The following is a 19,004-nucleotide window of genomic DNA, read 5'->3' on the forward strand; positions in this document are numbered from 1 at the left end:
GGTCAGAAAGCCGATCGCACCGATCTCCGAGCTTACATCAAATGGCACTTGCTTGGCGGGGAGATGGAGCTCCCTAAACTATGCTAGACCCTGGCAACCTGGCAACAGGGACAAACGGAAGATGTGGCTCGGTCATCATACACCGAATGAAGTACAGTCGGAATATACCGGGAGGTTGAGATAGTGTAAACCTGGTGCCGGTTCTCTATTACTATCAAACACTAGCGGTAGTCGTTGCGAGAGCTTGTGGTTCATAGGTACAAGGGGCGAGATATCGCTTGTGAGATACTGGATGAGTACAGTATGCACCCGGTTAACACACAAAATATCGCGTATACTATTCCAAAATGATACTGTCAAGAAAATTCTTAGATACCTATGGTAGTTCAGTCTTAATTTGCACTTCCTATTTCTTTCTTCCACTTCTTCACGCTCTGGCCAAGGAAAAGTCTTGACTTTGGCCTCCGGAGCAATTCGCGTTTCGCACTCGGGTATCTCTTGATCCGTGATATCATCTTCAAAAAATCGAAAAAAAAAGGATAGATCATGTATACAAAAACTTCAAATCTCCGGTATCAACATTCCGTCTGTCCGTCGGATGCCATTCCTAGCTTCGAGTGCCATCATCCCATCTCGTCGCGCAATCTGTGTGAATCAAATCTTCCTGTGTAAACTGTACAATTTGTTTCGCATGCCTCTCCCGAAATTCCGTAGCTCCGAGAATCCCCGCAACCCAAGTGGTGCGACCAAACAGCTGATCAGATCAGATCATGCTTCCACCTCGTGGAAGTCGAATTCGTCATCCACAGGAATCGTGATGCCTCGATATCTATCTGCGATATCAATGTTTTCACCAGGGGCCGTAGAACCGTTATTACTGGGAGGTGCCGAGAACAGAAAATCGTCGCCACTGGTCAGCGATTCCTCTGAGAAGCTGAGTAGACTCTGTGGCACATTGCCTTTTGCGTTCAATTCCAAAGGCGAAAGATGCCAAGCATCTGGAACCCATTCATTGCTGGTCGTTTGATAGAGTGCCTGTCCGCCAACGGTCATGTCAGGATAGATAGTACCCTGCTGAGTTCCATCAAAATTGTTGAGAAGTTGATCCCAGCTAGCATCCACAAGCGTTGGTGTCTGTTGCTTTCGAGGGGGAAGCATCGTGCTTGAAGACGTCCTTGTTTGTGAGTCGCCAAATTCATCGCCAAGAGGCAAGTAATCGAGGTTGATACCTGAAGTATCAACAGAATGTGTGGTTGTCAATTGGTTGGTATCAGCAGTGTTCATCGGTAGGATTGGAGCTGATCGCGTTGATGACAGGCTCACTGTGCTACTCGCGCGGTGTGCTGGGCTTCGGGTCGCGGAGTTGGTCTGTGGTACAGTTGCTCGTCTGGGCACATCCTCAGGCTTAGCCTTATTGCTGAATGAAGACCATTTCGACGCAATTGCTTGAAGTTGCTTTCGGGTTGATTTGGACTTGGTATCATTGGGTGCTGCCATCGTGGGGCTTGCGCGTGACGATGAGATGGTCGCTGGAGAAACTGCAGGTGAGGGCATCGGATGTCCCTCGAGGGTAATGAAGCACTGCGCCATCTTTCGCCACTCGATAGCCGCAGCCTGATTTTCAGTGTTCAACAAAATCAACAGCAGCGCCAAAGACTTTTGGTTATCCTTGACCAGCTTGCTGTCATCTTCCAAATCAAGTGATTGCCACATGATGGAGAATCCGGAATTGAGTAAAAGATCGGTCTTGTTCATTGGGAATGTGTAATTCATACGCCTTTCGACGAGGAGATCGAGGATTTGCAGAATATGCTTTCCAGCAGCCGCCAGGACGATACCGGCGGCGGAGGCAGCGCTACCGGATCCATGACAGAGCAAGGGTCGATGAATCAAGCTTCGGGTATAGAAATATGCGATGGACTGCAGAGGTTAGTGGGATTGCAAGAAATGTATCAATGCGCAACCTACCAATAACGGTGATCTGCAGCTAATCATATGTGTTGCTGGCTTATCGTTACAGAATCGCAGGCGAAGGTGCTTAGGGAGTTCTTCAGACCACTGGTCAAGCTCATCAGACAAGGAGTGCAGCTTGGTGAGAGATAGTTGATAACTGGACTTCGCGGGATAGAGCGACTCGAGGACCTGGGACATGATTTTGGAAACACGGAAAAGGGCAAGAGCGCTAGAGATCTTGGTCAACTCGCCAGGAAGAGTAGGTGAAATGCCTTGCGAGCTGAGGTTTTCATCATCGACATCAGCGGGGAACTCTGTTGTAATGTCAACGTCACGAAGTAGCATCGGAGTGCCAGTGGCGGCAGAAGTGAATCTAGTGTGTGTTAGCGACGATCACGCTTGACAGACTTGTAAGGTGTGCATACTTATCAAGAGCGTATTGCGACCAGAAGACTTTCTTCTTCGTCTCAGCTTCGAGGACCGACAGATTGTGGTACTTCTGGTCTTGGTGGAGACCCAATTCGTGGCACATGGTAACAGCGATACCCCGATGGCGCGCAAGATGAGTATAATCGGCTCGCAACAGATAGCATACTTGAGCCAGCACATGGCATTGAAGGGTTGACAGAGATGCGTTGGATGAAGTTGAATACAACGCTTTTCGCCATTGGCTTTCATAGGATGGAGTGCTCTTCTTGGGGGTAGTCATAGACGAAAGGGCTGAAATGTCGAAGATGAGGAACAATTGAGCCAATGCCTGCTTGTTGTTTTGCCAATTTCCGGAATCCGGGTTGGCAATATATTGTTCGTATACTCTAAGGAAAGTCGGGCGATGGAGCACTGGTAGCAAAGGCTGCCATTCTTGGAAGAAAAGATCTAGTCCGGTTAGCAAAGTGTTTTGGCCACAAGGCGGGTACAGGAGAAACTCACTGATATATTGATCTGATAAGATTCTGGGGGGCATCTTTGCATTGATGGTAGGTTTAGAAGGCTGAATAGCCTTATGTATTCCTGAGGATGAAACGCCGGTCACTTGTCGACCGGCATCATGGACGTTTTGGTCAAAGGCTTCGATAAAGGCTGATGTGGTGGAAGATCCAGTAGAGGTGGCCTTTGGTGACACTGGAACGGGGATTTCGACATGAAGAACTTCATCGTGAGAAGACTCGACCTCAGCCTTGACCTGAGCAGCATGTGCCGGGGACAGTGAAGTCGAACACTTCCTGGACGGGGGAGAGAAACTGTGAATTCGAGAAAGCATGTCGATCTTCTCGTCCTTTTCGTCTAACAAGTCCTTCAGCTCTCTTACTTCAGCTTCAAGACCTCGGACTCGGTCTTCTAGGGACTCGGTATAACCGCGTGGAAAGGCTCTTCGGCTCAACTTGTCGCTGGTTTTGCACTCGAAGCCCACGTTGGAGCATTGTGTGCAGGTTGGCCGTACGCCGTCACATCGGATCTTCTTGCTTCTGCACCTATCGCAGGCCTGCGCGATGCGACTCTGGGTGGCACTGCCCACCCGAATCATCTTCATCGGTAGAATGCCAGGCATGGTGGCTAAATTCGTCCAAAAGCGGTAGATTGATTCAGATTATAGCAGAGGCATGGACGAAAGAATTGACAAGAGATGCAAGATGATTTTCCGGTGGGGTAAAATGAATAGTCGAGATGTAGGCGACGTCAGCTTCTTGGAAATTCTATAAAAGCCTGGGGTTGTCTGAAGAAGGCAGGGTTTGATGCAAGACGCAAAGGGGTGAGATGAGGATTATGACAACATGCCGCGCGAGACGGTGGAGGGATTGTCTTAAGATTTTCGTGTTGAAGGTCAGGGTCGGCAAAATGACTATTGGGTGAGGTGATGTGCGCCACGAAGTAACTGCGTCGACTAGTGCGACAGCGTCAAGGACAATACGGGTAGCGAGTACTCCGTACTCCGTATTTCAAGCACGGAAGGATGAGGGATGTGTGGACGGCGGGATGTAAAGGCGACAAAGCGAGAATGGCGGAGCAGGAGGGAGAAGATGTGGAAGATGAGGAAGTGTCTGGAGGGGTGGGAAAAAGATACAGTAACCAGGACGAGATTGTTAGGGACCCGACCCGTTGGATGTCGTGCCCTCAATCGGCCCTCTAGCTTCGCCTAGGAACCTGGCTCCGGGGGGGAATTGTGGGTGGTTCGCGGGTGAAGCTGGGGTGCTGAGAGGGGGGGAAACCCTTCTGAGAGAACCGGGCTATCAATGGCGGGGGCTCACGTATTGAGGGTCAGCGAAGGACTTGGGTGCGCGGGTCAACGCCTCACCCCAGGCATCAGAGTTTTTGTTGAAGGATGTGCAGGCTGCGCGAAAGTGCGTGCCAACAACTTAGGGCTCACACACTAACTCATGGTTGGATGGGCCCGCTGGACTTGGAGGGGCAGCTTCAGGCTCAACGTGGCCTGTGACGCTGCAAAGCTCGTGCGGGCCGCCGACCACCCCAGCACGATGCGTAGGGACACCTCCAGGCTGTTGGTTACAGGGAAGATGCAGCCTACGAGGGCCAAAGGAGAAACTCCACTTGCTGAGGACTTAGTTAATCCTTCGAAGCGGCGGCCACTGAAGCCCCCTGGATGGGTGGTCCGATCACCGCCAGGTCCTGTTTCGCATCTCTGCTTTCTTCTTCTAGATGGCTTCCATTCCCCCGCAATGGATAGAAATCTTGATGGCTTTTGGCTTTGATTCTACTATTCGTGCCCCAAGGATCGGCAGATAGTGGCAGCGAATGACATGGTCCAGCTTTGACGCATTGCCTGCAGCCGAGCACTCTACTCAGTGTAGACCTTGTAAGGGTCATGGAGACTCGCGAGACGCCAGAGCTGTGAGTCTGTGACTACTGTACACCTCTGACCCACGACCCACGACCCACGACAGGCAAGGCCAATCCCATCGCTGATATCCTGAACTTCCATCAATCCGAGATTGTTCCGCTCAGCTGGGCTCCGCGTCCCACCAAGCAAGGCGTCTGTCTCAACGCTCAAACCCTTCGGATGATGATCATCTTGAATTGCATCCTAACGCACCCATCTTGTTCAGGAGGACTGAGATCTGTTTTCAGCCCACTCCCCTTGTCAAGATACCACAAGGATTCGCTTAACCGTGGAACCTCTTGTGGGAAAGATCTGGTATGGACTCAGCGGAACCGCCAATTCATGCATGGCACGCAAGTTCTAAGGCTACATATACTGCCCTGCAACCAACCTGGGTTGCCAGCAGAAGGAATCAGGGGACACATTGAGCTTGCGACTGACTAGACCACGTCGACACACAAGAAACTCTGTCACCGATGCGTTGCGTGCGCACATGTGCCTCTCTCATGGACGAGCGGAACGTCGCGGGAAAACTAACCTCAAAGCGGCCAACAAATGAATGGAAGGCTTCTAGCTTGTTAGCATCTGCAGAGGCTGCCGGCCGGCTGGCCCGTGTATTGAACAGCGTACGGGGTATGTTGAAGAGGGTAGGTATTGACGGGGGAAATCCCACTTGAGCGTCTAGAACCAGCCGGGCTTGTCAATACGAGTATCATCAGCTCACTTTGATCGCTGTTGAGACCCAGTTCACACCACCTCTCTTGTGGCGTTTGTAACCGTGCCTCTCCGGCATACTAAATGCAGTTTGGATCGATGCAGCTTAATTAGGACTCGCCCTGTAGTTGGACCAGACCACCACCTCCCTGGACCGTTCAGCCATTCCCACGCTTCGGGGTCAATTCCGCAGCTGTAACTGCAATCACGAGAAATCTGCTTCTTGTATGGGTATCTAAGGGCTGTGGCGTTAGGTATTATTAGCATCAAGGTATTTGCGGACCACATTAGATTCCAGGAGACTTTGTTTCTGCTTGACGTTAGCCGTGCTGGGTCTTTCCGGTAAATGATTGAGATCACGTTACCTGCTCTTCCAGTGTTTCATACGCTCTGGTCAATAGATCTGTCTCCAGGCTCCGAAGTCTCCCGATCGTTTCATATACCGATGTCCTGATTTGGACCTGGTCAGGAAGATGCGCTTCAAAAGAATCCTGGCTCACGGCCAAGGTTATTCCCTGCGATTCAACTCTATTTTGGATGGTGACGGTCGCTCGAAGCAAAAAGACATCGTACAGACGATGCTTGCGTAGTGTCGGTTGCAGGCCATCCGCTTGCAGGTCCTGGTCGTTCCATACCGCCTTGAGTTCCGTGTCTCCGGTCACCGCTTGCTCCACTCGAAAGTCTAGGCCGTCTTCTTGATTCACACAGGCCCACCACACAAATGTACTCTCCCACTGTATCTCGTTTTGCTGATCCACGTATAGACGCACCCCAGGGGCTTCCTGGGCGAACCGAATCTTTGCTAGCCTCAACGGGTCATCGAATGATATGGGCAGATCGAGGAACATCTCCCTCGCGCTGGTCGCGTGCTCGTCCAGAAATCCATAGGAGAAAATCATCTCGCATGCACCACCGACCCCATACATGATTGTGATCTCTTCCCCTTGGCGGATTGATTTATTGTCCCTGGCGACGAGCAACACCTGGCCCTGCGTCTCGTCGACCTCGAAATGTGCGTTAAAGTGATCCTCGGAAGCATGGTTTGCCATGTCTAATACGGGGACCATACCCACGCCCGCCCCTCGAGGTAATTCCAAAGCACGCGACCGGTAAATCGCATCTGCAAGTTTCCAGTCCTCAATGTCCAGGCGAGTGGGTTGATCGTCCCACCAGACACGTTGGCACCAGGGGATGACCTGCGTCGCTTCTCTGAGATTGTCGAATTCTCGTTCCAGACTAGCGGCCTTCTGTTTCAAAGCATCGGACAGGGATGTACCCAAAAGCAGCTCCCGCTCCGCCGGTGTATAGAATGTCGGGAGGAGGATCTCTTTGGGAAGGAACTTGAGATAGTCGGCGAATGGATTGTGAACCCCAAGACCATGCTGGTAAGAATCTGGATTGTTGATTGTCATTTGCCATACCAGAAATAGCAGTACCGTCGCTCGTGGAGTCTGATATCATGATTTGACACGTCAGCTTCACCAGACACAAAAAGGACCCCGCTGAGCTAGCCGAGCAGTGATCGATTCATTTCACCAACCTGAAATAGAGAGGGCATAGCCTCCATCAATTCCCTAAAGTCTTTATCTTCCTTTGCACACTGCTCGACACGTTCCTTCGACAGAAGTAGCTCCAACGGAACTGAGAGAAGTGTTTCCCCGGCTCCATGGTCAGCTGTTGCGAGAAGCCCGCCGCCTTTGTGACTGCCATCAGGCGCAACTATGTGGGGTTCGACTGAAGCCCCCGAAAGTCGAATATCATTGAAGTGTGACCATGAATGAAGATTCTTAAGCGACAGTGAGGTCTGTTTCATGGCTGAAGGAAGGCCCTTACAAGCCTACTGATTCGATGAAGTCGTTATTTCCTTCGGTCAATACACGCCATGACTCAATCGGTCAGACAACAATATAGCTTGGTGACCACAGAGACAGATAACTGTCAATTGGGAGGACCACGCAAGTGTAAATTCAGTCAGACGCAGAGTCGACGTATCGTACCACTGGCAGCCAGCCACCCATGCAATATCAAATTCGAAGCCGGGAAATATTCGTCCGGCCAAAACCCGGGATGGGCGAGGCTTGGCAAAGACAGGTTCTTCTGTCTCCTTCGATTGGGTTTCTTCCACCGCCACCGGCACTTGAACGGATCTCAGGTCAAACAGTCCTGCGAGGACAGTGCTGTAAGTGTCACACTGCGCCACACATTCAGATCACCGTGGATCCATCTCGATGCAGAAATGATCTACCCAATTGAAACTCCCTTGGTTGGCAAGCCAAGGGAGCCTGGCTAAGGGATAACATCTCCGGGCAGGTAGCAGATCACATCACTCCAGTGTCGAGACAAAGTTGGGACTGTGTGGGGTCTGCATGTCTTGACGTCAGGCAAAGGGCCTCTGATACAACCCCTCCTTCGTGTCTGCTTTTGGCGATCAAGGACAACGTTCGGCGTGATGAGCAGAAATACATCCAGAATAGGACTATGCGAGAACAAAGTTGCGAAATACACTTTGCATGCTAGCAATGGACAGCATGACAAACTCCATGTTGGCTGAAGAGCAATGAAATGCCAATTCCCATTTCCTGGTGGCCACGGAGAAAGCATCACAATCCAGCATCCACCGCTGTGGCTACTAATGGCCAGCTTGTCCCTTTGGGCCTCGAGGAGTAGCGGAGTGCTGGACCACGCTAGCAATTCAACTGCCCTCACGCGGTCCACCCCGCAAATTTCCCCAGAATGCAGTTTCAGTTCGCGGAGTTGACGTTGGTTTGGCATTGTTGAACGTTCATCGGCTACAATCCTTGGTTCGACTATCATTTGCCACATCATCATCGCTGCTGCTGTCATGCAATAGGGCCTTGCTAGCCTGAGCTATCTCTCTCCGCCCTGGAAGAAAGCGGATCCGCTCCTGCCCTGGTCGTTTCCCTTGCATCCCTTGCGATGGAGTTTTTGGTGTAATGAAGGCGACAGTCCGGTATATTCAATGGGCCAACCACTCTAGCTTGGCCATGTGAACGCTTCCGTGCCGTCTCTCTCCCCCAAAGCCGCTGCATTGACTTTGCCTTGGGTGCTGTGTATTTCCAAATACATCCTATCTCCTCTGCGCCTGTAGCCATCGGCTATCATGCCTCTTGACAGGCGTTGTGCTCACCAGAGACAAGATTGTTCGATTTTGGCTAACAGCTGGGGAGCTGGCATGCTAAAATCGGTGATTTGACTAAGTCCTGAAACCCCGAATTTCAGCTTGAGATGCACGATGAATATTTCGAAAACTCCACAGGTGCAGACTTGCCCTTGACAATGATAGGACTCCAGCCTCACTTTTCAGCGTGCACTTATGCATCTAACTGCTGGTCGCGAAGTCATGGTCTGCTTGTAAACATGGATTCCTCATCAAATCCCTACGGCATAGATGAGTGGAATTGAGGATGGGGAACGGATTACGTCCTTAACACTATAATCTTACCCTTGCTTCCAAATGCCGAAAGGACAAAATGCAGAGCAGTACTGGGCCCCTACTAACCGCAGTCGCAGGTTCCTGACCACCATGGCCGCCCTTGAATTGTGGGGGAAATGAATATTGTTGCTGCAATGTTGCGCCTCCGGACCTTCTCTCTCGTCAGAGGCGATTGTGAGCTCAGGTGAGTATTTGCGCACAGAGTCTGGAATCGATCCGTCATGTCAGTCTCCACGCACGGGTTTACATTCTGTTCCCTTGACTTGCTTCGCGCAATGCTCTCAAGAACCGCCCTTAACGAGCCCTCGATGTGCAATAATCGACGGAATGAGCCTACAATATTCCTTGGTCGTTGCTTAATTTGGTGTACATGGACTTGAGATTTGCCATCACTGCCTACCTTCAGATCATTCCCTAACGAATCGAGCTCCGCCCTTTCTCAGCGTCCACAACAAGCTTGAGAGCAAAAGGACAAACTTGGTGTCTGTGATTGAGTAGCTGGAATACGCGCGTTCTTCGAAAGACCTGCCGCCTCTTTATGCTCGAATCGTTCTGCGAGGGAACCACCAGTCCTAGACTTCTCTAGGCCTCTAAGCGTGGTGGTTCGACCCGCACTCAACTAGGGGACGATTACATGCATCTATCTCATTTCAATGGGTGATGCTCTTACTCGTAATGTTGCCTGGAGCTATATCCTTAGTCCCCATAGTATGCATAGACTAAAACGACACATGGATAGCCAAGCACCATAGGCGAGATACTTGAACAGGCGCCCAGACCGTTTGTTTACGCCCACCTGCCTCATCGAGATGATATCCGGTTCGAAAGATCCCTCCCTCAGAAGCTGTTGCTCTTCTTCATGCTGATCTACACCTTGTTGAGAAAACCATGCCAAACTGAGATTTTTTGTATCTTCTTCCCTGGTTGCTTTCGGATTTCAATACAGGTCAGTTGGGGATCCAAGGCAGGCCCTCTATCTGCTCAAGCTCTCCAGCTCAACTCTCGGCCCCAAGGTAGGAAGCACGTAACATGTTGGCTCCTCAATGGTTTGTTTCTTGGCACAGCCAAACAACTATCGCTCTAAGCTCCATAGATACAACATCTGGCCGTGAGGTCGATGTACAGCATCTTGACTTTCCCTAACTTTGCATGCTGCTGCTCGTACAGTCCTTGAAAAAGGGGCATACAGCCTGACAAACATGGAATTGTTTAAAGCCTCAATGCGAGCCACCTCCTACCCCGCATTTGTCGTGCCCTTGCACTCCGTAGCTTACTTGTAATTCCACGGAATCCGAAGCCGCGCTTGGGCTGTAGCCAAAAACATCGTTTATTGTTTGCTTCTCTCAAAATACAGATTACTCGGTACCTCCCTAGCCCATGTCTCGTCATGAGACGGCCCCAGTCTTCTCGGCGTTGCACAATCAAGAGCACAGCCCGGGAATACCCTTCTCTAACCCCCCTCGCCACATGGCCTTGGGACACCAAAAGCATCATTGGGACAAAGCGGACAACAGAAAGCATTGGCGCTGTTCAGTGGCGAGTTAGGCAAGTGCAGTTAATTCTCGGCCAAGGATACAGACACCTGATTGCAAGGGCTATTGCAACCTTCCCAAGAAATCACAGGAGACATTCATTGGCAATTGTCGACCAGGAGCAGATGACCCGTCTCCATTCCATATCAATTGGCAGATTACAATGTCTTGGGTCACGTTGGGAACAGCGAGACAAGGAGGAGGTTATCCACATCGGGGCTCGGCGCTGATCACTTGAACGTTGTCTCTCTTGGCTTGGGTCGGCGAGGCTAGAAGCCATTGGGCAGCCTTATCCCCTCCCACACAGCTACATGTCTAACGTTACAAGGTGCTCGCCAGCCATTCTTACCAAGATTTGGCATACCGAGTACTGCCTAGTTCTCAGTGCTAAGAGACATCCCAGTCTCCCCAGTTGCTCTCGGATATCACGGTCGACCCTGTGATTGACGCAGGCGCTGCTCCATGAGGAGGATGGCGCCGAGATGTGTGATCCTACCACGGCGCCTTCTCTTATCATGAGACTTGGAGTCTCTTGGCTCAAATGTGACCTCCACGATATAGTGTAGTGTCTTTTTCTGGATCGTTGTCGCCTCTGCGGAATTCTTCTTCTGCCAAAGGAATTTCACCATCCTATTTATCTGGCTTCAGCATCAATCGGTTCGAGTTCCGCAAGTATGGAGAAATTGCAGAAGGTTGGGAGATTCCTCGCGCCCAAGTCCAAGGAAGGAGCCGATGGACGGTCTGAATGGGGATCGCGCACCCAATTCGTCCTCGCGTCTATGGGAGGCGCAATCGGCCTGGGAAACATTCTTCGGTATCCTGGCCAGGTGTTCAACAACTATGGTGCACAATGGTTCATTCCCTACTTGATGGCGCTGTGCTTTCTGGGAATACCAATCCTTTGGCTAGAAATTGCCATCGGTCAGGCATATCGTGGTGGCTGTGCCATTGCTTATGATCACATCAATAAGCGGGCGAAAGGCGCCGGGGTAGCCATTGTTTACACGGGTTACTGTATCGTCCTCTACTACGTACCTCTTCTGGGCTGGGTCATGAAGTACTTCCGGAACTCGTTCAGGAGCCCTTTGCCCTGGGAAGGCAGACTACAAGAATTCTACATGGGCGACGTTGTTGCCAATGTGGCACCTGTGGTACCAGAAGATGGAGGCTGGATTGAATATCCCGGCATCGGTATGGTCGGTGAGACCACAGGCTGGGTTGTCTTCACATGGTTCATCGTATTCATATGCATGTTCCGAGGTGTTGGTCTCCTGGGAAGGGTGGTTTACTTCACTATGGGCCTTCCTATTGTGACAGCCATCATTCTCATTGGTCGTGGTACGTCACTAAGCAATGCATGGGACGGAATCCGACTATACATTGGCATATGGGATGGTGCCAAATTGGGCCAGGGCGCCATCTGGCAGTCCGCATGTGGCCACATCTTCTTCTCCATCGGTGTTGCCATGGGCTACTTCACATCCTATGCATCTTATAAACCCAAGTACGCCAATTGCGTCCAAGATGCCATCATCATTGCCGTATGCAACTGCCTCTATGAGGTTCTTGTTGCCTTCGCGGTCTTTGGAGTCATCGGCAACATTGGGCTCTTCCCAAGCGCAGAGACTAGGCAGTCGACATTCTCTATTGCATTTGTTACCCTTCCGGCAGCTCTTGTTCAAATGCCCGGAGCGCAGTTCTGGTCGGTGCTTTTCTTTTTCACACTGATGGTCCTGGGCATCAGCTCAGCATTTGCACTGTTAGAGTCGGTTGTGACGCTTGTCAAGGATACCGATTGGGGTGGAAAGATCCCACGATCACTAGTCTCGACCGTTGCTGTCATTGTCTCGTGCCTGCTATCGCTCATGTTCTGCACCGAATTTGGCTTCTACCTCCTGGACGCAGTCGACACGTGGACCAATTTCATGTCCCTGTTTTTCGTCGCATGGTCAGAGTGCGTTTTCAGTACCTCTATCTATCGCCATAAGGATGTTGTTGGCCAAGTCGGATGGCCGGCATACCTGGTCTACAATACTGGCTACTTTGGTGGTCAGATCTTTGGAGTCCTGGTTGGCCAAATAGTGGGTCCTTCCGCTGGAGCAGGTGTCGGATTTGGCCTGTTCATCGTCGGAACAATCATTGCAGTATTCATTAGTAGAATTCCCGATGCTGAGACACCCCACTTCTGGGGGAGAAACGCCTACCTACGACGCTTTTGGTGGATGGTGTTCTACTCGGTAAGCTCGATAATTCTCGTGCTGTTTGATAGAAACTAACCCAATTGCAATAGGGTAATCAGTTGACCCGCGACTTGAACGTCACAATTGCTGTCGGTAAAAACTGGCCTCTGCCCTATTTTTGGTCACCAATTCTCAGATATATATCGGCACCTATTCTCGCCATCCTCACCAGTTTTGCATATCCCTCGTTCAACAGAGTCAAGAACGACCCGCTCCACATCTTCGGGTTTTGCGTTGGACACGTCGTCATGCTTCTGGTGGTCTTAGGTCTTATTGTACCTCGATCTTTCGACGTTTTCATTCCCAAAGCCCGTCGAGGTGAAGGAGACCTGCCTTACGCACCAGCTGTGCTCATTGGTCAGGGTGACTTGTCCACAACCGGCGCTGTGGAGGAAGGGTTTGATGATGTTTCACACGAGGAGCAGAGCTCCAAAGCGGCCTTTGGCGGTCTCAATCACGATGATAGCTCTAGGGAGGGACGTGATTCCCTTGATAGGAGGCGAAGAGTTGAGGAGGAAACGTTCACTGAGCCGAAACCCATCAGGTAGTTTGGCGAAGTTGTACACACACCTTACGATGTCAAGCATCGTCCTCGAACACAACTCTGATGGGGCCTTCCAACTCCTATTTGAGTTGTAGAAGTTGCATGCCTTTCGCGAGGACGCGCATAGTAGTCTGTCTTTCGGAGGCCTTGTTGGAGTAGTTCTCTAAGCGCTATCATGTTTGGGATCAGGAGACTTATTTATAGTGAGACCCTCACAATTATATACCAGATGACACAAAATTATCCTATTCTCCTGATATAGTCAGACTTCCCAGCTTATCTGCCTCCAAACTATTGAGGACTGTGCCAAACTGCTGGCGATATGACTCAACTAGCGCGTACTGAGCCTCCCAAAATGTGACTGCACTATTAACACCTTTTGGATACTAAAACTCAGTGGCGCTGGCCACAATAGATACCCCTCTTCAATAACTTAGCAGTAGCAAGTACGGTGGTGATGGAACGTGGCACTCGTCCACGCCATGGCTGAGTCCCCAATCTCAACATCCCTCTCCGCCTCCAGTTTATCGGCGCCGCAACAACATTCGCGCCCTCACAACCGTGCGGTACATGTCCTTCAACAGTGAAGACGTACTGTGGTTCGTCGGACTGCCGTTGCAGATGGGACAGGGACGTCAGAGGTTCACCAAGGAGCCGCTCGGCACACAAGCGTATCTCAAGGCCATCTTTGACGGCAAGATCAATCCGATGGATGAGATTTGAGCCAGTTTGTGTAAAAGTGTTTGGCCGAGGTGGAGCAGACCTCATGAATTGTGATCTCGACAATGCGGGAGCGTACTTGTTTGCAGATCAAAATTGGTACGTGCCGGTTTTTTTTTTTTCAGTATTGATCCTGGAGACTCTGAAACTCAGCCTCTCGAAGTACCGCTTCTCCTTTTCCCAAATCAAAGAACGCCTTCAAAGGAACTAGTGTGCAGGCTCGCAAACACAATGAAGGTATGCGACATGATCCACCAGATGAAGCATAATCTCAACGTTACAAACCCCGTTCTTCTCGGTGTCTCCCCTTACTGCATGGAGATTCGGAATTTGACCACCCAACATCTCGACTGTTTCGACTGCTGGTCTATTTCTCTGGGATGATTGGGAGTCTGAGAAAGTTCTCGTACCGAGGACCGATGTGAAGCTCATTATACCCAAGGAGCTTCTCCTTGGGTCTGTCCTCTGGATGATCGTGTCCGAAGATGCCGACATTATCACTGTCCGTGCCGGAGACTTGAAGTTCGAGTGTCTCGCCAGGCAAGAGAACCACGCTGGTTGGCCAGATCTCGACGTCAACAGTGTACACCTCACCAGGAACCACCTCCTGCACCTCGGTAGAATAGTAATTCCGTTCTGGCATGATTGCACCTAGCGGTCCAGAGCTACTGGCGGTCTTTCTCAGCGAAACTCGCAGCCAGCCTCGAACCACAGGCACTGCATCTCCCGTAGCGCCGGTGTAGAAGATCTCCTGGTTGACGGAGTCGTAGTGTCGAAGAGTGAGGAACAAATCAATCTCGGATGGTGTTGAGCCATTAGATGGACTAGCTGCCACCGAAAGTCGAGCCCATGGATGACCGGTAATTTCAGTCTCCTTGTCGGCCGGCTTTGTCTTGAAACGAGCACTGGATCCGGCGTCAAGCGCTTCCCAACCCACCCGGGCTTCCTTCACCGGCTTGTCTAGGCCTAGGATGCCATCTCCTTGTAAGTGGTAGTCCATATATTGTGTTCTAGCCAGCGGCCACTCCTGTTCCATCCTTCGAGGGAAAACCTGCCGTTCAGCCCCGGGGTTACTGTAGCCCGGATTGCCACGCCGAACGCACAAATTCACCGGTGGTACCTTCCCAGGCACCAACCATCCCTCTCGGTCCTCCCCCTTGAGACACGCGTCCAGGAATGATCGCTGCAGCTCGACATGTTCGTCATAAAAGAACGGCAAGTCGTGACGACCGGTCAGGAAGTAAAGATACTTGAACTGCGAGCTCGCACCGAGATATCCAAGCACACTACCGCGGAGATGCAAGTGAATAGCACCCCAGTTTACGCCGCTCAGCAGAGGTACTTGTACTTTTGAGAGATCGAAATCTCTTTCTTGGTAGTAGGGTTCATCTCGGAAGCGATACCGGGCAGCATCTTCGTGCTGGTCAGCTCGATTCGCTGCGAGCTCTTCGGCCGGAAGGCTCCCTTCAAAAGTGTCTGGGCCCCAATGTCGTTCCGCTTTGCCTGGCAAGCCATATTGACTTGATGCTACTTGTCTGTTGTACACGTATTCTGCTCAAGTCAGCAATGGCCTTTATGGCGGGCAACAAAAGCATACGGATAAATCGATTCGACATAATCCCTCCATGTCTCGCGCGGTCTCGGTAGTAGTCGGTCATTCCTTTGCGCATCAGTATTGTAAATCCCCATGATAGAGACCGGCTTAGTACCTTCCCATGGAATCATACATGATAATCCTCGCGGTTGACGAGCCGCCACCGACCATTGGCTTGCCGCATAGTAGCTGATCCCAAGAAGTCCAATCTTACCATTGCTCCAGGGTTGATCGGCAGCCCACTCAATCAAGTCGGCAAATCCATCCCACACTGTCGGTCCCAGCGAATCAAGCTTCCCGGGACTATTTCCAGTGCCTCGCTCGTCTGCTCGAACGACCGCATACCCTTGCGAAGTCCAATATCCCGGATCTGGCACTTCCCACGCCGAGTGGGGTGATTTCTGCTTGGGATTGACAAGGGAAAAGGACTCTTCATGGAATTGATGGTATGGAATGTCCTTCCCGTAGGGACCGCAGGTTACAAGAACGGGATACCGCCCTTCAGCTTTTGGACGATAAACATTTGCGCGGAGAATAAGCGGATCGTCCGTGGTGTTGGGTTTGGCGGTTCGCAATGGCACATTGACGTCGAATTCCACCAGATAGCCAAAGCTGGTGCTGTCAGTACGGTGAAGGTTCTTCAGAGCAAGAGGCATATTGATGTTACGAGAAAGTCTGCGCGGGTCTAGCCTTTGAAAGGGTCAGTAAGTCTCGGCTGTTCCTGAAAAAAAATCATTTATTGTTCCAATTATGCTATATATTCAGAACTGAAAAATTGACTTGCTACGCTACCCATGCCTATCATCGGGTCGGTTTTAGTGGCCGGACGTTGTACCTTGCATTTGAACTCTCTTCAGTGGTGATAGTTGTACCCGGAAGGACCTTGTTGGCCGGGCTCGGGATGTAACATAATTGGGACGGTTCGTAGGCCTCCACCTCGGGAGCCCGTTTCATTGGACAGGTGAGTTGGATGTAGGCCTGTTGTGAAGGTCTTCCTTGCCCTCACTCGACGTAGCTCCACGCCTACGTTATAATGTATTTTGACTGGTCAATATAATTGGACCGCGTCCAAAATTCGGTTTCCTAAACACGGAGTTACGGAGATACTTAGGCAACAATAGTCAAGGAGATACAGCCCGTCTACAATTCTAGACTTTCCTTTTGATGAGTTAGTTACAAGAAAGACATCCTCCTTGGAAAGATACCGATAAGAAGTATTCACTGCATCCGCGGAGAAGCCGCTGTTCACTGTTGGAGTCGTTGACTGCCAATATCTATACGACAACATATCCCTCTTGCTCAGTAACAGAAAGAGCGCAGTAGATACATGTGTGTTTCCTCCGGCAACGGCTTCGCAGGCACATCCAGATATTCAGGCTCGAGGTAGAAGGCCAAGTCACCGGAACCCGAGCGCTGTGAATCACACCATCCACTTCCCAGCCACTGAAGCTGGTTCACCGTCCTACCATTTGCGTCCTTCTCATATTCATAGTTGAAGTCCTCCCACCGAGGAGCGCGAAATGTTTCCATGGCGTGGAGAGCACTTCCAGGCCAGAGGCCTATAATGCGATCGCCACGGCCTCTTTCGTTGCGATACCAGCTTGTACAGCCATCCAGATAGACGCTTTGCTTAAAAAATTCTGCGCAGTATCTGGAGAAGTCTGTGACACGCTCCGTCTTCGCATCCATTGAGCGGATATTCTCGCGCTGCAACTTCCTGACGCACTTGATGATGTAGTCGCACTCGCTTTCAAGTATCATTGTAAGACTCCCCGTTCCGATCAGCGAGTTGGGGCCTAATATGGTGAAAAAATTGGGGTAGCCATCCATACACATGCTCAGGTATGTCTCGGGAAATGGTTCGAATCTTGTTCCCATATCAACTCCGTTGCTCCCATAAATCGGGAATGGTGGTGCCTTCGCCGCTCTGAATCCGGTCGCACATACCAAGACATCGAGGACAATAGATCTGCCATCAGCTGCAATGACTCCTTCGGTGGTTATCTGCTGAACATGCTCGGGAATGAACTCGACGTTGGACTCTTGCAGCGCCTCTAGGTATCCTTCCCCAGGGGTCAGTCTACGACACCCAACAGCGAAGCTGGGAATAATATGATCGGCAATTTCCGGCTTTTTGCGCAGACAACGCTTCATCTCTGATTGGAGCCTTTCTCGTGCTTGATTCTGCATTTCAGAGTTAAGAATGGTAAGGAAATGGACAGAGTTTCCATCTTGTTCGATCTCTTTGCGGAATTCGTGGTATAGCCTTGTGTCGTTGGCGAAGCTACTCATCTGCGTTTCGGGAACTAGGACACAAATCTGAGCCCTTATATACATTCTTCGATGCCTTTCAATCTTACAGTTGATCCCGGAAAGCCCCAGCTTCTGCATGCTGGCCTCCCCAAAGGGTTGAGAAATCCATGTTCTGCCTCGAACAAAGCATTTCAGCTTCACCCCTTCGAGTTTTTGTAGTTGTGGAACAATCTGAATGGCGCTGCTCCCACCACCAATCACACCAATGGTCTTGTTCTTCAAGTCGTAGCTTGACAATATGAGTTTCTGAACACACCTGTGTCTGTAGATGCCATGATAGACAACTCACTCACCTTCTATCCCAAGCCGCCGAATGCATTAATTTTCCTCGAAATGAATCAAGACCGTCGACTTCTGGCCATTGAATCTCGTTTAAAGATCCTCTGGCAGAAATGACGCAGTTGGCAACATCTTCGAAAACCTCATTGCTTGCTAGATTTCTTACGGTTACATGCCTGTAAGGGAACCATCAGATACTAGCCAGAACGCATGGACAGTTACTATCCTGACTTACCACTTGCCTTCTGAGGCGTCCCATCTGCACCTTTCCACTTGATGATCGAGTCGAATAAATCGAGATGCCGAAAACGATTCACAAACGTGTTTGAGGTATTCGTGTATCTCTTCCGCAGATGCATAGAATCCACTCCATCTGGGATTGGGTGCATAGGAATACTGATAAGAGTGGGCTATTTGTTGGTAAGCATAACACGCTCCATGCTAGCATCGGACTGAAGACATCCTTACCTGGAATATCACAGGCGCAGCCAGGATATCTGTTCTCCAACCAGGTTCCGCCAACGTCACTATTCTTTTCGTAAACAGTCAGACCCACGTTGCGTAGTCTCTCTGGAATTCGAATGACACAGTTGATCCCTGAAAAGCCAGCACCAATAACAATAACCTTGAAAGGTCGGAAATTCTCAACAGGTGCGTTGTCAAGGCTGGTTGCACTGTTTTCTGGGACGTGCTTTAAAATATCACTTCGGACGATGTCGGCCGGTAGGGATGGTACGCCTGACATACTGATGCGATCGAATCTACCGTCTGCAAAAAGTAGTTGGGGGTGCAGAGGCACTGGAAGGCCCCAGTATCTTCGTAGGA

General features: G+C 50.7%; 5 protein-coding genes across 5 annotated transcripts; 1 reads left to right on the forward strand and 4 right to left on the reverse strand.

Moving 5' to 3' along the window:
* Nucleotides 1-768: 768 nt before the first annotated feature.
* On the reverse strand, nucleotides 769-3,502 carry A1O9_05407 (uncharacterized protein; the record flags this gene model as incomplete). The annotated part of the gene is made up of 4 exons (XM_013404626.1): nucleotides 769-1,920; nucleotides 1,969-2,326; nucleotides 2,379-2,829; nucleotides 2,884-3,502. 4 exons carry the CDS (start codon nucleotides 3,500-3,502, stop codon nucleotides 769-771), a joined length of 2,580 nt encoding a protein of 859 aa, XP_013260080.1.
* Nucleotides 3,503-5,859: 2,357 nt separating this feature from the next.
* On the reverse strand, nucleotides 5,860-6,915 carry A1O9_05408 (uncharacterized protein; the record flags this gene model as incomplete). Its single annotated transcript, XM_013404627.1, has 1 exon — nucleotides 5,860-6,915. One exon carries the CDS (start codon nucleotides 6,913-6,915, stop codon nucleotides 5,860-5,862), a length of 1,056 nt encoding a protein of 351 aa, XP_013260081.1.
* A 4,248-nt stretch (nucleotides 6,916-11,163) lies between these two features.
* A1O9_05409 (uncharacterized protein) lies at nucleotides 11,164-13,277 on the forward strand (the record flags this gene model as incomplete). Its single annotated transcript, XM_013404628.1, has 2 exons — nucleotides 11,164-12,726; nucleotides 12,780-13,277. 2 exons carry the CDS (start codon nucleotides 11,164-11,166, stop codon nucleotides 13,275-13,277), a joined length of 2,061 nt encoding a protein of 686 aa, XP_013260082.1.
* A 1,083-nt stretch (nucleotides 13,278-14,360) lies between these two features.
* A1O9_05410 (uncharacterized protein) lies at nucleotides 14,361-16,243 on the reverse strand (the record flags this gene model as incomplete). Its single annotated transcript, XM_013404629.1, has 3 exons — nucleotides 14,361-15,544; nucleotides 15,591-15,653; nucleotides 15,703-16,243. The coding sequence occupies 3 exons, from the start codon at nucleotides 16,241-16,243 to the stop codon at nucleotides 14,361-14,363; spliced, it is 1,788 nt and encodes a 595-aa protein (XP_013260083.1).
* A 643-nt stretch (nucleotides 16,244-16,886) lies between these two features.
* Nucleotides 16,887-18,924, reverse strand: A1O9_05411 (uncharacterized protein; the record flags this gene model as incomplete). The annotated part of the gene is made up of 4 exons (XM_013404630.1): nucleotides 16,887-18,129; nucleotides 18,194-18,355; nucleotides 18,415-18,589; nucleotides 18,648-18,924. 4 exons carry the CDS (start codon nucleotides 18,922-18,924, stop codon nucleotides 16,887-16,889), a joined length of 1,857 nt encoding a protein of 618 aa, XP_013260084.1.
* Between the last annotated feature and the right edge of the window lie 80 nt (nucleotides 18,925-19,004).

Source organism: Exophiala aquamarina (genome assembly GCF_000709125.1).
Source record: "Exophiala aquamarina CBS 119918 chromosome Unknown aczIA-supercont1.4, whole genome shotgun sequence".
Taxonomy (NCBI): domain Eukaryota; kingdom Fungi; phylum Ascomycota; class Eurotiomycetes; order Chaetothyriales; family Herpotrichiellaceae; genus Exophiala; species Exophiala aquamarina.